Source organism: Salvelinus namaycush, unplaced genomic scaffold (assembly GCF_016432855.1).
Source record: "Salvelinus namaycush isolate Seneca unplaced genomic scaffold, SaNama_1.0 Scaffold34, whole genome shotgun sequence".
Classification (NCBI taxonomy): Eukaryota; Metazoa; Chordata; class Actinopteri; order Salmoniformes; family Salmonidae; genus Salvelinus; species Salvelinus namaycush.
Genome location: NW_024060341.1, coordinates 515340 through 533318, shown reverse-complemented (window position 1 = coordinate 533318; position 17979 = coordinate 515340). Strand labels below are relative to the sequence as shown.

The following is a 17979-nucleotide window of genomic DNA, read 5'->3' as shown; positions in this document are numbered from 1 at the left end:
TCTCCTCTGTGCAGTGTGAACGTCCACATGCGCTGTCCACTGTGTGAGTTGATCTTCCCGCCCAACTACGACCAGAGTAAGTTTGTGGAGCATGTAGAGAGCCACTGGAAGGTGTGCCCCATGTGCAGCGAGCAGTTCCCCCTCGACTGCGACCAGAAGATCTTTGAGAACCACGTGCTCACCCACTTTGACTCCGCCAACGTGCTCAACTTTGACTAAACTTCATTTTCTGTCAGTCGCCACTGAAATGAAACTGCCTTTTCCCCCTGCCACATGTAACAGGTGTGACGATCTCATTCTGATTCACTTTTAGGACCGGTGACGTTTTGATTAGCGTATTTTATTAACTAGGGAAAAGGTCTTCATATTCGGCAGTGTGATTGGTGCTCTGATTTGATGTATAATTCAGACCAGGGCTATATATCTGTTTGAATCAGTCTTTAATAATAGCTTCTTTAACATGAAGTGTCCCATTTATTTGTTATTCCTCTGATTCTATTAGTGATGTGAAATGCTATGGCTGACCACTTGATCAGTCCCAGACACTACGTGAAGTCAGGGAAAGTAAGCTACATCAAGCGTTTTACCAAAACATGCATTTGAACTGTTCCAACCAAAATGCTTTCCCCTGAGCGTCATAGTAAAATTCAGGTATTCATTATGTTTAGAAAGCAACTGCCTCGGTGCACTATATGCAGACAGACGGGACAAATCATTTGCTTCTCAACCTGATTATATTATCTTTAAATCATCTATTTTAGAATCATATTTTAAGAGCCAACGGCATTATAAGCTTTCTCAGTATGTGTATGTCTGGTTAGAAAGAGCTGTTATATTTGAGTGTCAGTTGATTCTCATGATTTAGTTCTCCACTGGTTTGGTTGTCTGAATAAAGAAGTCATGTTTCACCTATCGCTACTGATTAACATGCCAGGATTCTGTTAGATCAGAAACTATTCTTTGTTATTTCACGATTATAGAAAACCTTTGATTTCTTTGAGTCCCATGTAATGAAATCTGAACTAATAAAGTCTGTTTGGAACAATATAGAGTATCAGACTATAATATAGCCACTTACTTCTACATGTACATACTCAGTCAGGGCTACTTTGTAAAGCAGACCTGCGTCTCAATGTTTTAAATGTACAACATCTGTAATGGTGCAGAAATGTCCAGGCACACAGAGGCAGTTGTAATGTAATAGCAGCTACATTCCTAAAGCAGCTAGTTTTGTACATCACCGTCAGCTACAAAACAACCTCTGCTGTTGCCTTAGTTTATAGGGGTGGCAGGTAGCCTAGTGGTTAGAGTGTAGGGGTGGCAGGTAGCCTAGTGGTTAGAGCTTTGGGCCAGTAACCAAAAGGTTGCTAGATGGAATCCCTGAGCTGACAAGGTAAAAATCTGCCGTTCTGCCTCTGAACAAGGCAGTTAACCCACTGTTCCTCGGTAGGCCGTCATTAATTAAATCAGTAAATAATTTGTTCTTAACGGACTTGCCTAGTTAAATACGGGTAAAGTAAATATAAATACACACACACAGTAAGGGTCATCATTCTCCAGAAACATATGAAAATATAATTTAATGCACTTGAGACAATACATTTACTATACACATATCAAATACCATATGTACTGGCAGTATAATACTGTCAATGACCATCTGCATTCCAAATGGCACCCTATTCCCCATTTAATGCACTACTTTTGACCAGAGCCCTATGGACTAGAGTGAATAGGCTACCATTTGGAACGCACACTTAACGTGTAGTTCCATAAGGACATTGATTTCCATGCAGTGGTGATGTTTTGATGGGTTGTTGATTAGCCCCTTGCTCTCTCTGATCACCAGTATGACACAGTACCTTTTATTAGACTACATTAAGAGACTAGAGGGACAAAAGAGGAGAAATAGACCAGAAGTGAGATCTGGCCATCTTTTATTTTGACAAGAATGTCTACTCTAGTTCAAGTTAGCCATTCCTGAAGAGTCACTATGAAGCTATACACAGATACTTACTGCATTGGAACTCAATCTTGTGGTCTACAATTCAAGGCAACCAGATACATAATCTCACCACAGGAAACACTGGAGATCTGAACAAATGTAAAACTCCTTGGAAAAGTTGAGTACTTCCGGTCTGGTTCTCTCTAGTTCCTGTGACTGCTACATGTCAGGTTGGTGTGTGCAGCAGCAGAGAGTTATTGGCAACGAAAACCATCCTAATTCTGTTGGCAACTGGTTACTACAAAGTGCTTAAATGCTTCAAACGGCTTTGGCGAAGAAGATAACTGATCAGCACCCTAGAATTGAAGGGCTCTGGATAACTGGGACTCCTGTGACTCACAAGATTCCAGTGAACAGCATTACAGCTGATTCTAAAATACTGTGTGTTTCCCAAATGGCTCCCTATATAGTGCACTACTTTTGTTTGACCAGGGCGCCGTTTGGGACGCACCTATCAGAACACATGGGCAGGATTGTGGTGCTGAAATGCTTGTGGCGAATTGTCACCTGAGAGTCTTTTAGTTCTAAAACACAAAACAAGTTGAGTGAAAATCCTAGCAAAGTGAATCATAAAACTACACTTTCAGAACATGGCAAGAAAAATATAAAGGGAATACTATTTTACACCTGATTATGAAAGTCTATACATCCTTCAGGAATATATCGTCATCTTTTACAAACATTCAGATTTTCTTGCCTCCGTTTTGTGATGGTGTGGTGGTGATGCTTGCTTTCTCCCCTGGCCTCACCACTCCCATGCCCCTTTTCAAACACAGCATTACCTGAACACTCGAGTCAAATTCATTAGGTTGCAATGTACACAACATATCTGTATGTAAATGTTCCACCGGGTTTTGAAAAAAAAAAAATACAAATAAGGTAATTTTAAAGCATGCAATAAAAGAGTAGTGTACTGGAAGAAGAAGGAAAGTGTGTGTGTGGAATGGAAACATAGAAACAGAATCACTAGAACAGGATGATGTTCAAGGGATTCTATTTCTGTGGGGACAGTGCTACTGCTGCATCTTGTGGATGTGGGTGGAGACGGGCGGGTGGAAGTTGATGGTGTGGTGCCTCAGGCCCTGGGACGTCTTGTAGCTCTTCCCACAGCGGCACTTGAAAGGCTTGCGGACGCGGATCTGTGTCCGGTGGCCGTTCTTGGCGTGGTACTTGATCCCGTTCACATTCTGAATGAGGGGGAGGGGACAGTACAGAGTGGGAGAGGGCAGAGTAAGCAACGTTTGCATTAGTCCAGTGTTCTCCAGTCCTGGGGTGCTACTGGGTGTGTACAGGGCCCTTTGATCTAGCCCTGATTCACACACATCTGATTCAAATATTCAACCAATCAGGGTCTTCAACTGGATTTGGAGAACACTGGATCAGTCTCCTATAACAGTCATGAGTCTCACCACACTATAGTAGCCTAGATTCACCTAGAGATGTCTTCAGTCAACTAAACCTGACTCAACGCTCTACACAGCTCTTTGCATGTTTACTGTACAGCCTAGTGACAGAATAGAATAAAAATATACTTGATTATTTCTACATCTCGCAAAGGATTCAAGAATCTTTGTCCAGATGTCTTCTGTCAGCTGATCTAACTCAACGTCCTTCATGTCTGCGTGCTTCCTGTACAGCCTAGAGCAGGGCTGTCAGTTTCATTTAGCCCCGGGGGCCGCAGTCGGTCTTCAACGCTCTCCGGGGGCTGCACTGAAAATATATTTCCTCTCTGTAAAAATTTGCTAAACAATTGTCCTATATTTTTTATGCCCCCCCGACTGTCTAGCTTTCATTTGAGTGATTATCAGTGAGCTGGACACAGTCAAGATACTGTATATGAATGTAGTGATTATCAGTGAGCTGGACACAGTCAAGATACTGTATGAATATAGTGATTATCAGTGAGCTGGATGGACACAGTCAATCCAGCTGTCAATCCAGATGGACACAGTCAAGATACTGTATGAATATAGTGATTATCAGTGAGCTGGACACAGTCAAGATACTGTATGAATATAGGTACAATATAATTTCTATGCAGTTTCAAAATGGTTTTACTCATTTTAAAGTATATTGAGTTCATAGCTGCTGAGGAGAGGACGGCTTATAATAATGGCTGGAATGGAGGAAATGGAATGGCATCAAACACCTGGAAACCATGTGATTGATGTATTTGATACCGTTCCACTAAGCTGGTTGAGAGAATGCCAAGAGTGTACAAAGCTGTATTCAAGGCAAAGGGTGGCTACTTTGAAGAATCTCAAATATATTTTGATTTGTTTAACACTTTTTTGGTTACTACATGATTCCATGTGTTATTTCATAGTTTTGATGTCTTCACTATTATTTTATAATGTAGAAAATAGTAAAAATAAAGAAAAACTCTTGAATGAGTAGGTGTGTCCAAACTTTTGACTGGTACTGTATATATTATGTTTCTTGTACAGCCTAGAGTCTACTACTAACTATAGATCATGTTTCTTGTACAGCCTATAGTCTACTACTAACTATATATCATGTTTCTTGTACAGCCTAGAGTCCACTACTAACTATAGATCATGTTTCTTGTACAGCCTAGAGTCTACTACTAACTATATATTATGTTTCTTGTACAGCCTAGAGTCTACTACTAACTATATATCATGTTTCTTGTACAGCCTAGAGTCTACTACTAACTATATATCATGTTTCTTGTACAGCCTAGAGTCTACTACTAACTATATATCATGTTTCTTGTACAGCCTAGAGTCCACTACTAACTATATATCATGTTTCTTGTACAGCCTAGAGTCCACTACTAACTATATATCATGTTTCTTGTACAGCCTAGAGTCTACTAACTATATATCATGTTTCTTGTACAGTCTAGAGTCTACTACTAACTATATATCATGTTTCTTGTACAGCCTAGAGTCTACTACTAACTATATATCATGTTTCTTGTACAGCCTAGAGTCTACTACTAACTATATATCATGTTTCTTGTACAGCCTAGAGTCTACTACTAACTATATATCATGTTTCTTGTACAGCCTAGAGTCTACTACTAACTATATATCATGTTTCTTGTACAGCCTAGAGTCTACTACTAACTATATATCATGTTTCTTGTACAGCCTAGAGTCCACTACTAACTATATATCATGTTTCTTGTACAGCCTAGAGTCCACTACTAACTATATATCATGTTTCTTGTACAGCCTAGAGTCTACTAACTATATATCATGTTTCTTGTACAGTCTAGAGTCTACTACTAACTATATATCATGTTTCTTGTACAGCCTAGAGTCTACTACTAACTATATATCATGTTTCTTGTACAGCCTAGAGTCTACTACTAACTATATATCATGTTTCTTGTACAGCCTAGAGTCTACTACTAACTATATATCATGTTTCTTGTACAGTCTAGAGTCTACTACTAACTATATATCATGTTTCTTGTACAGCAGGGGTGTCTGCAGGTTTTATTTTTTTCCTTTCAAATAAGACCTAGACAATCAGGTGGGGGGAGGACAAGGGTGGAGGGAAAACCCTCAGACACTCGGCCCTCCGTGGAATGAGTTTGACACGTGGTCTAGAGTCTACTACTAACTGTGTCATCAGCCATAATCCTGTCATTCACGTCAGCAATGCCATTTTCTCAAGCTGATCCCCATTTATCCCGGACACACAGCCAAACCAGATGGGAATGGAACATCCTGTAAAAACTCCCTAAATCACTGCAGTGGACGTGGATGTATGCATTTCAAGATGTTGACATGCTGTAACACTGTTTTCTCAACAGCAGGAACCCCATGGAGGTGTTTGACGTCCGTTTGAACTGGGATGTTATATAGACATCACATAGCAGCAGCTACTCTTCCTGAGGTCCACACAAAACATGAAACATGACATAATACAGAACATTAATAGACAAGAACAGCTCAAGGACAGAACTACATCAATTTACAAAAGGCAGACGTGGCCTACATATAAGTAGATACACACAAACTATCTGGGTCAAATAGGGGAGGCGTTGTGCCGTGAGGTGTTCTTGGGTAATGGATGGTTTTCATTTGGAGTCTTATGAGAAGCAGTCACTCAAACAGAAAGCATAGACTCTGTATCTAGCCAATATCACAGACAGGTAGGTAGAGACAGGATACTTTCCTGACCACATGACCTGATGAATAAACACTGGCTCTTAGTTTAACTCAGGGCTCTAGTTAAAAGCTGTTTGAGGTTTTTCCTGGACATGTCACGCGGTCAGGAATAGCCCTGGCTCTATTCATGGGGCAGTGCAAGGGAGAGGATATGAGACCCCATTTACACTCGGTAATAACATGCGTCTTGTATTATCTGGTTGCAATCATCTGATCACATGTCAGAGCATTTACACATGGTATTGATTCATGGACTGAGTGTGGTTGGCCCACCTTGTATCTCTTCTTGCAGCCAGGCACAGGGCAGGCGAAGGGTTTCTCCTCTCCTCCATTCATACACATGGAGCTGAGGATAGACTCTGAGCTGATGGCACTCTCTGTGGTCCAGGACTCACCACTGTCTGACTCCTCATAGTCCACCTCCTCTTCATCATACTCACTGCCTGGAGGGGAGAAACACATACAGACACAGGTACGTGCACAACACCCATCAGAATACAATGTCATAAAACGTGCCTACTGCCGTCCATAAACAATTAGAGTAATACTCCTATTTCAGCAGCTCCAGTACTCTGCTCTGATTCAAGCACAGTTAATGACTAAGGCTGAGTCCCAAATGGTACCTTATTCCCTATATAGTGCACTAGTTTTGACCAGGGCCCATAGTGCACTATAATAGACTGCCATTTGGGACGTATCCTATGACTGGCATGGGCATCCTAGCCTCAAGGGTTTTGGACCGTCTGATGTGCCGAGACAGATTCAGACTCAAGCCGTCCACATGTGTTCTGGCTGTAGGGTTCCCACAGGGTTCTACTGTTGCCTTGTTACTGAGCCCAAGTTTGTGGAGAGACTGAAAAAAATGCTGTTTTGTGGGAAAGAATTTAGCCCGTTTCACAAGGTCCCAGGGTTAAGGCAATGCAAAATAAGATTTGGCTCCACAACCACAAGAACCAAAGAGACAAGGAGCAGCAACTAGGAGAGAAAAACCCAGCATATCTTACTAAGTGGCAACATGGGAAAGACACAAACAAAGAACACAAGTAAGCAAATACCATGGCAACTTAAAATGATGAGATTCTGATTAAATAAGCCCTGTACCTTCCCTGTGTATGACTATACCAACTGACTGTGAGAGTCAACCCTCTATGCTTCTCTAAGGACCCTACTGTGAGACATTACAGCACCCATCTTCCCTGAATTACCTCCATGTCCTCTCCTGAAACTTAAGAGGCATTTCCTGATCCAAACCAAAATATGGGACAATGAAGTGACATAATCCATATTACAAACTACTGACGCATGCCTCCTAGATGACGGTGCTGTACTCTGTTGTCACGGTAACCTACCTGTAGGAGTGCTGCTACGGAAGGAGGAGGAGGGTGTGATGGGAGGAGTGACAGGCGGGGTGAGGTTCCCACTGCTGCGTCTGGGAGGAGTGGAGACGTTACTGCTACGAGGCAGACTGCCCGTCAGAGACTGAGACAGCTTTGGGTGCACCTTCCTCTTCAGCCTCTCAGGCTGCTCCCGACGCGCTGCCTCTGTCATAAACCTGGGCAAGGGAGTGGCCAGAGAGAGAGGGATGAGGACACACAACCACACATCCTATATGACCGACTCGGTTTGCACGCCACAAGGCTGTGCTAGCCTGCTGGGCTAAAGCCTAGCTATTAGCTCAGGGAGTTAACATAAGTCAGATCTTAGGCAAGGTTAATCTCATCACGCCAGCGTGGTTGTTCACAGAACCTCCTCCGTTACAAACTTATATCGCTGAAGTCACTGTACAACATATGCTCTGAGTCTATCATTCATTGAAACCACTCCCATGTTTAACAGAAGGCCTATATCTCTGACCAAACTTCATGTTTAACAGAAGGCCTATATCTCTGACCAAACTTCATGTTTAACAGAAGGCCTATATCTCTGACCAAACATGGTTACATTGTAAAGTATTCTGTAAACGTAAGTCATAAAAATGAAATGTTCACACAGACACTGTTAAAGCAGAAGTGAAATGAACAGATGAAAGCTGAAACCACATCAAGATGTGTGTCTAAAGACAGGGAGACCTCTATTATACAGTTACACTGCTGCCTCAGAGTGCCTCAGCCCTTTTAAACCTCTTTGATATGGTGATTGAATGGAGAACTGGGATGAGATTGAAATGTCATCTTGGTCTAGTAATGTAGGACCGAGGGCTATATAACATCCTATTACCCAACGCTAACACAATTAAACTGACTTATCCACCAGATGAGGCTGACTGCTGCTAGATGGAAGTTGCTAGTGGAACTAAGAGAGACACACACACACAGACACACACACACGGACCAGATTCCCTCGGAAGCTGAAGTGCATGGCCCTATGAAACCGACGTCAGTTCGCTGCTAAAAGCTTTTCTTCCTCCACTGTCCCTGTCCCCTTACTGGGCTCCAACCAGAGGTATTCTGATCGCAAACACACGTGGCCGCCCTTCTTGACAACGTACCAACCAGTTGTGCCATAGAAAAGGATCCTATTGGATAGCACCATTGGTGACATTTCAGACTAGCAGTTGAGTGAGCTGAAGGCATGTTCTTACCTCTGTCACGCCTCTACTGTTGCATGGACTTAGACCTCAAACCTCCAAACGGTCATACCGTTTGGATAAGTAACTGTTTCATCTGTCTCCGCACCACGTGCTCTCACCACTGGTGTCCCCCAGGGCTCTGTTCTAGGCCCTCTCCTATTCTCGCTATACACCAAGTCACTTGGCTCTGTCATATCCTCACATGGTCTCTCCTATCATTGCTATGCAGACGACACACAATTAATCTTCTCCTTTCCCCCTTCTGATAACCAGGTGGCGAATCGCATCTCTGCATGTCTGGCAGACATATCAGTGTGGATGACGGATCACCACCTCAAGCTGAACCTCGGCAAGACGGAGCTGCTCTTCCTCCCGGGGAAGGACTGCCCGTTCCATGATCTCGCCATCACGGTTGACAACTCCATTGTGTCCTCCTCCCAGAGTGCTAAGAACCTTGGCGTGATCCTGGACAACACCCTGTCGTTCTCAACTAACATCAAGGCGGTGACCCCATTCCTGTAGGTTCATGCTCTACAACAGTCGCAGAGTACGACCCTGCCTCACACAGGAAGCGGCGCAGGTCCTAATCCAGGCACTTGTCATCTCCCGTCTGGATTACTGCAACTCGCTGTTGGCTGGGCTCCCTGCCTGTGCCATTAAACCCCTACAACTCATCCAGAACGCCGCAGCCCGTCTGGTGTTCAACCTTCCCAAGTTCTCTCACGTCACCCCGCTCCTCCGCTCTCTCCACTGGCTTCCAGTTGAAGCTCGCATCCGCTACAAGACCATGGTGCTTGCCTACGGAGCTGTGAGGGGAACGGCACCTCCGTACCTTCAGGCTCTGATCAGGCCCTACACCCAAACAAGGGCACTGCGTTCATCCACCTCTGGCCTGCTCGCCTCCCTACCTCTGAGGAAGTACAGTTCCCGCTCAGCCCAGTCAAAACTGTTCGCTGCTCTGGCACCCCAATGGTGGAACAAACTCCCTCACGACGCCAGGTCAGCGGAGTCAATCACCACCTTCCGGAGACACCTGAAACCCCACCTCTTTAAGGAATACCTAGGATAGGATAAAGTAATCCTTCTAACCCCCCCCCCCCCCCTTAAAAGATTTAGATGCACTATTGTAAAGTGGTTGTTCCACTGGATATCATAAGGTGAATGCACCAATTTGTAAGTCGCTCTGGATAAGAGCGTCTGCTAAATGACTTAAATGTAAATGTAAATCTACTATTTACTCATGACATTTGGTCATTCATGCCTTTTCTGGCCAGAGTTAGGACAGTTTACACTGAACCATAAGAATACCATTAGGGATTTCATAACCATGATCCTTTGAGACATGGTTCAAGGTCTGATTGGTATATACACTGAACAAATAGTATTCTTCAGGAGTATTTCTGTCTATAATAAAGCCCTTTTGTGGGGAGAAACTCATTCTGATTGGCTGGGCCTGGGTCCCCATTGGGTGGGCCTGGCTCCCAAGTGGGTGGGCCTACCCATGGCTGTGCCCCTGCCCAGTCACGTGAAATCCATAGATTAGGGCCTAATTTATGATTTTCTTTAATGAACTGTAACTCAGCAAAATCTTTGAAATTGTTGCATTCATATTTTTGTAAAGTATAGATTAGGGTTAGGCTAGTAGCCTGCTCACCTGTTGATGTAGCTGAGGGCAACATATGTGGGCTGCTGCTGCTCCTGCTTCTCCAACTGACGAGGATCTGTGTCTGACGAGAGACAGAGGGGAGAGAGAGGTGGAGGGAGAGCGAGGTGGAGGGAGAGCGAGGTGGAGGGAGAGCGAGGTGGAGGGAGAGAGAGGTGGAGGGAGAGAGAGGTGGAGGGAGAGAGAGGTGGAGGTATATGATTAGGCTAACCTCTAACAGCAGACATGACACACACACAGCCACAAAGGTGCCACTACACAGTCTTCATAACATTTGCATGGGGTCAAGAAGGGCAGGAGTGGTTGTGTGTGCGGACTGGGTGTGTGTCACTCTCACCAAACCAACAGTAGCTAGCTAGTGTGATGATGTTTAACAAATGATGTCATGGGCGCTGTCTAGACTAGTCGTCGTCCTCAAGCTAAGCTCCGCTGGAGATCGTCCACAAACCACCTCGTATCCAAACCCCTCTCTCACATCTCATCAACAAACTACGTAGATAAATTAGCTTTTTATTAAAAACTCACAACAAAGAAGGCTGGGTCTAATCTAGGCTATACAACGTATTTAATGAAGTCTTCCATGGCACTGGCTTTCTCATAAGTCTTCTGATCTGATTCAACTACGCAGCCTCTTCCTTACTGCAGCCACCATATTGCCCGTAGTACCAGACACTCCACACACACTGTGCTTTCCCATGCTGTGCTCCAGACGTTTGGCTCGGCTCGGCAGTGCTGCCAAACAATGGACAACCTCCCTCCATCGCTCTCTCTCTCCCACCCTCCATCTCTCCCTCTCTCCCTCCACACCCTGAGGTGAACCAGGCCCAACTTCAAACAGCCTCCCCACTGCCATGCCATGTGGGAGTGGGGAGATGCCCCATAAAACCACCCCGTGTCTGCCACTCACCAGCTGTGCCTGCCTGCCTACCTAGTGCCTGCCTTGCCTCTGCCTGGTCTGGGCTATGGGAAAGTGCTGCCCCCCCGTGGCCAAGAAGAGAAACACTGGCAGCATGTGGCCCCAAGGGTCAAAGGTTATATCCCAAATGGCACTCTATTCAGTATATCGTGCACTACTTTTGACCAGGACCCATAGGGCTCAGCCTATAGGCCATTTGGAACACAGCCAAGCAACCACAGCCTTTAGGGGAAGGGTTCTTCAGAACTACAGGAGTGTGGGGGCAGGCTTTTGTTCCAGCCCTGCACTAAACAACCTGATTCAGAGTGTATCAATATAATGACACTGCGTATGGTGTTCGCCTCGCTGGCATATCTAATCAATAGATAACGCTAAGTGCAGTCTGAGGGTCTTTAGATCACATAGTCAAGCCTTTTCCATGTTCAAGTAAACGAGCAAAGCAAGTAGCAACGTGTTATGTGTGTATCAAAACACACCCTGGTATCCGCCTGAAGTCACACTGACTTATTCTTATAAAGCAGAAGCACTCCGTGAATGTCTTCAAAGCTCTCCCACTGAGGTGTTGCCCCAGATTTACACTAGATCTGACCTGTGACCCCTCATAAAAACCACTTCTGCAGCTTTTCCTGAGAGCGTTCACTTTGGGTGGGTCCAACATAGAGATCTTATTCAATGAAGTGTTCTTTATGTAATTCTACGGGGCCAAATGTTGTCCATGGACAACACTAGCTAGGTACGTGTTATCTGCACCAAAACACACCCTAGTACCTTCGCCCCATCTTCCCATCTGAGGTCCTGCGGGCTGTGTGTACAGAATGGTGAAAGTGGACAGTGGGTCTGGTCAGAGGAGTTGGGCTGTGTGTGGATGGACATAGTGGTAAGAGTACAACGCTCTCTCTAACACATGCAAACATGCACGCATGCACAGTGTTCACACACACATAGTGTTCACACACACATACAGTGTTCACACAAACACACGTCGAAGCCGTGCTGGGGTAATGGCTGACAGATACACCACCAGTCTTAGTAGGAAACCCTCTTCACTGCCATGATTCCATCCGTCCTCTAATAAATCCTATAGGCTATAGGTCTCTTAAAGCTTGCCTTTATGTTCATTCAGAGTAGGCTAAAGTGTTAATCAGACACTCTTATCCAGAGTGACTTATAGACAGTACATTCAACTAGGCCTATGTTGTTTAGTAGGGAAAAACAAACACATATCCCAGTTACTCAAGTCGACTCTTCTACGACCCATATTCGGCTGCGGAGCCGTCCTATTCGGCTGCGGAGCCGTCCTATTCGGCTGCGGAGCCGTCCTATTCGGCTGGGGAGCCGTCCTATTCGGCTGGGGAGCCGTCCTATTCGGCTGGGGAGCCGTCCTATTCGGCTGCGGAGCCGTCCTATTCGGCTGGGGAGCCGTCCTATTCGGCTGGGGAGCCGTCCTATTCGGCTGCGGAGCCGTCCTATTCGGCTGGGGAGCCGTCCTATTCGGCTTGGGAGCCGTCATATTCAGCTGTGGAACTGAAACCAAACATTGCACATCACTGTAGATGTGAAATGAGGATGGCCATGCAGCCTGAAGCTGTAAATTAACATCACCTCTCCATTAAAAGAGAATAGAGATGATATTACCACTATACTACCACTCCCACTATACACTACTACACTATCATTATTCAACTAAATGGCGCCGGAAGAAATGGCAGCAGTTTTACGGGCGGCCAACCAATTGTGCTATTATGTGGGTTTTTTTTGCGTTATTTGTAACTTATTTTGTACATAATGTTTCTGCCACCGTATCTTACGGTAAAAAAGAGCTTCTGGATATAAGCACAGCGATATCACCTCGGATTAGACAAAGATTTTTTCTACAACAAGACATTCTCCAAACACCCGACAGGACCGACATCCCCGCTATTTGCAAGAGGAAGCGACGCAGGTACAGAGGACAAAGAGCCGGATGCCTGGTCAGGACCCGGAGAAGGCGACTGGGAAAGCTGCCGTTACCGTCAATACAACTCGCCAACGTGCAATCATTGGACAATAAATTAGACGAGGTACGATCACGAATATCCACCCAATGGGACATCAAAAACTGTAATATCCTATGTTTCACGGAATCGTGGCTGAATGACGACATGGATATTCAGCTAGCGGGATACACGCTGCACCGGCAAGATAGAACAGCACACTCTGGTAAGACGAGGGGGGGGGGGTGGTCTGTGCATATTTGTAAACAACAGCTGGTGCAGGAAATCTAAGAAAGTCTCTAGAGTTTGCTCGCCTGAAGTAGAGTATATTGTGATAAATTGCAGGGCACACTACTTGCCTAGAGAGTTTTCAGATATACTTTTTGTGGCTGTCTATTTACCACCACAGACAGATGCTGGCACTAAGACAGCTGTATAAGGAAATAAGCAAACAGGAAACCACTCACCCAGAGGCGGCGCTCCTAGTGGCCGAAGACTTTAATGCAGGGACATTTAAATCAGTTCTACCAAATTTCTATCAAGATGTCAAATGTGCAACCCGAGGGGAAAAATGTATATATCACCTGTACTCCACACACAGAGACGCAAACAAAGCTCTCCTTCGCCCTCCATTTGGTAAATCCGACCACAACTCTATCCTCCTGGTTCCTGCTTACAAGGAAAAATTAAAGCAGGAAGCACCAGTGACTCGGTCTATTAAAAAGTGGTCAGATGAAGCAGATGCTAAACTACAGGACTGTTTTGCTTTCACAGACTGGAATATGTTACGGGATTCTTCCGATGGCATTGAGGATTACACCACATCAGTCACTGGCTTTATCAATAAGTGCATCGAGGACGTCGTCCCCACAGTGACTGTATGTACATACCCCAACCAGAAGCCATGGATTACAGGCAACATTCGCACTGAGCTAAAGGGTAGAGCTGCCGCTATCAAGGTGCGGGACTCTAACCCGGAAGCTTACAAGAAATCCTACTATGCCCTGCGACGAACCATCAAACAGGCAAAGCGTCAATACAGGGCTAAGATTGAATCATACTACACCGGCTCCGACGCTCGTCTTATGTGGCAGGGTTTGCAAACTATTACAGACTACAAAGGGAAGCACCACTGCAAGCTACCCAGTGACGCGAGCCTACCAGATGAGCTAAATCACTTCTATGCTCGCTTCGAGGAAAGCAACACTGAGGCATGCATGAGAGCATCAGCTGTTCCGAACGTCTGTGTGATCACGCTCTCCGTAGCCGACGTGAGTAAGACCTTTAAACAGGTCAACATACACAAGGCTGCAGGGCCAGACGGATTACCAGGAGGTGTGCTCCGGGCATGTGCTGACCAACTGGCAGGTGTCTTCACTGACATTTTCAACATGTCCCTGATTGAGTCTGTAATACCAACATGTTTCAAGCAGACCACCATAGTCCCTGTGCCCAAGAACACAAAGGCAACCGGCACTCACGTCCGTAGCCATGAAGTGCTTTGAAAGGTTGGTAATGGCTCACATCAACACCATTATCCCAGAAACCCTAGACCCACTCCAATTTGCATACCGCCCAAACAGATCAACAGATGATGCAATCTCTATTGCACTCCACACTGCCCTTTCCCACCTGGACAAAAGGAACACTTATGTGAGAATGCTATTCATTGACTACAGCGCAGCGTTCAACACCATTGTACCCTCAAAGCTTATCACTAAGCTAAGGATCCTGGGACTAAACACCTCCTTCTGGATCCTGGACTTCCTGACGGGCCGCCCCCAGGTGGTGAGGGTAGGTAGCAACACATCTGCCACGCTGATCCTCAACACTGGAGCTCCACAGGGGTGCGTGCTCAGTCCCCTCCTGTACTCCCTGTTCACCCACGACTGCATGGCCAGGCACGACTCAAACACCATCATTAAGTTTGCAGACGACACAACAGTGGTAGGCCTGATCACAGACAACGACGAGACAGCCTATAGGGAGGAGGTCAGAGACCTGGCCGTGTGGTGCCAGAATAACAACCTATCCCTCAACATAACCAAGACTAAGGAGATGATTGTGGACTACAGGAAAAGGAGGACCGAGCACGTCCCCATTCTCATCGACGAGGCTGTAGTGGAGCAGGTTGAGCGCTTCAAGTTCCTTGGCGTCCACATCAACAACAAACTACAATGGTCCAAACACACCAAGACAGTCGTGAAGAGGGCACGACAAAGCCTATTCCCCCTCAGGAAACTAAAAAGATTTGGCATGGGTCCTGAGATCGTCAAAAGGTTCTACAGCTGCAACATCGAGAGCATCCTGGCTGGTTGCATCACTGCCTGGTACGGCAATTGCTCGGCCTCTGACGGCAAGGCACTACAGAGTAGTAGTGCATATGGCACAGTACATCACTGGGGCTAAGCTGCCTACCATCCAGGACCTCTACACCAGGCGGTGTCAGAGGAAGGCCCTAAAAACTGTCAAAGACCCCAGCCACCCTAGTCATAGACTGTTCTCTCTACTACCGCATGGCGAGCGGTACCGGAGTGCCAAGTCTAGGACAAAAAGGCTTCTCAACAGTTTTTACACCCAAGCCATAAGACTCCTGAACAGGTAATCTAATGGCTACCCAGACTATTTGCATTGTGTGCCCCCCCAACCCCTCTTTTTACGCTGCTGCTACTCTCTGTTTATCATATATGCATAGTCACTTTAACTATACATTCATGTACATACTACCTCAATTGGGCCGACCAACCACTGCTCCCGCACATTGGCTAACCGGGCTATCTGCATTGTGTCCCGCCACCCACCAACCCCTCTTTTACGCTACTGCTACTCCATCATATATGCATAGTCACTTTAACCATATCTACATGTACATACTACCTCAATCAGCCTGACTAACCGGTGTCTGTATGTAGCCTCGCTACTTTTATAGCCTCACTACTGTATATAGCCTGTCTTTTTACTGTTGTTTTATTTCTTTACTTACCTATTGTTCACCTAACACCTTTTTTGCACTATTGGTTAGAGCCTGTAAGTAAGCATTTCACTGTAAGATCTACACCTGTTTTATTCAGTGCACGTGACAAATAAACTTCGATTTGATTAATTTACTACCACTATAATATCACTAAACTAACACTATCACTATTAATTTACTATTACTATACTACCACTATTCATTTACTACCACTATCACTATTAATTTACTGCCACTATACTATCACTATACTATCACTATACTACCACTACTCATTTACTTCCACTATAGTACCACTATATAATCACTATAGTGCCACTGATGCTATTCATTTACTACCACTATACAATCACTTCCACTATTCATTCACTACCACTATAATACCACTATATAATCACAATAGTGCCACTTCCGCTATTAATTTACTACCACTATAATACCACTATATAATCACTATAGTACCACTATCACTATTCATTCACTACCACTATACTACCACTACAGTACCACTATACGATCACTACCACTATAGCACCACTTCTGCTATTCATTTACTACCACTATACTACTACTACTATAGTACCACTAACGCTATTCATTTACTACCACTATACTACCACTTGGTCTTTACAACACCAGTGAGACCTAAACCAGAGTCTGACCCAGCCAGCCACAGAGGAGAACACCCGAGCCACTTGGTCTTTACAACGCCAGTGAGACCTGAACCAGAGTCTGACCCAGCCAGCCACAGAGGAGAACACCCGAGCCACTTGGTCTTTACAACGCCAGTGAGACCTGAACCAGAGTCTGACCCAGCCAGCCACAGAGGAGAACACCCGAGCCACTTGGTCTTTACAACACCAGTGAGACCTGAACCAGAGTCTGACCCAGCCAGCCACAGAGGAGAACACCCGAGCCACTTGGTCTTTACAACACCAGTGAGACCTGAACCAGAGTCTGACCCAGCCAGCCACAGAGGAGAACACCCGAGCCACTTGGTCTTTACAACACCAGTGAGACCTGAACCAGAGTCTGACCCAGCCAGCCACAGAGGAGAACACCCGAGCCACTTGGTCTTTACAACACCAGTGAGACCTGAACCAGAGTCTGACCCAGCCAGCCACAGAGGAGAACACCCTAGTGGTAGCAAGGGAGAGTAGACTTAATAATAACAACCTACTTAATAATACAAATCATTCATTTGATTTGTTAAGTGCATTTCTCGCCAGGAGAACTCTGGGCCCTACTAATTATCTATTAATAATTATAACATGACATTTTATATAACATAGTTATTTATTAATAATTATAACACATGGGTTTTATATAGCGTAGTAATTTAATTATTATTATACATGGGTTTTATATAGCATAGTTATCTATTAATAATTATTATACATGGGTTTTATATAGCATAGTTATCTATTAATAATTATAATACATGGGTTTTATATAGCGTATTTCAATGACCCAAAAATGATATTACTCAGGGCCCAGAGTTGTTCCTGGTCAGGTCATATGGTCAACCAGGGAAGACTCCTGGCACTAGGTTGACTATGAATACAGCTGCAACCCAAATGGACCCAGTTCTCTATACAATACACTGCTTCTGACCAGGGACCGTATCCACATAGCAGCATCTCAGAGTAGAAAATTGGTCTAAATGCTGAGAAGAGACATTTTACTCTTATGGCTAAAAAATAAAAACTATGCATGAAGCCTCTTTACTCATCA

General features: G+C 44.9%; 2 protein-coding genes across 3 annotated transcripts in view; one reads left to right on the top strand and one right to left on the bottom strand.

Moving 5' to 3' along the window:
- The window catches only part of LOC120040283 (tax1-binding protein 1 homolog B-like), a 40719-nt gene extending 39672 nt beyond the window's left edge, over positions 1–1047 (top strand). For both annotated transcript variants that reach the window (XM_038985479.1, XM_038985478.1), the window contains one exon: positions 15–1047. In XM_038985479.1, the coding sequence (XP_038841407.1) occupies positions 15–219 (205 nt within the window). In that variant the 3' untranslated portion in view covers positions 220–1047. The remainder of the gene's footprint in view (positions 1–14) is intronic.
- A 1843-nt stretch (positions 1048–2890) lies between these two features.
- The window catches only part of LOC120040296 (juxtaposed with another zinc finger protein 1-like), a 35162-nt gene continuing 20073 nt past the window's right edge, over positions 2891–17979 (bottom strand). The window contains exons 2-5 of the mRNA XM_038985494.1: positions 10374–10446; positions 7500–7702; positions 6424–6593; positions 2891–3192 (exon numbers count right to left, since the gene is read on the bottom strand). Coding sequence (XP_038841422.1) covers positions 3019–3192; positions 6424–6593; positions 7500–7702; positions 10374–10446 — 620 coding nt within the window. The 3' untranslated portion in view covers positions 2891–3018. The remainder of the gene's footprint in view (positions 3193–6423; positions 6594–7499; positions 7703–10373; positions 10447–17979) is intronic.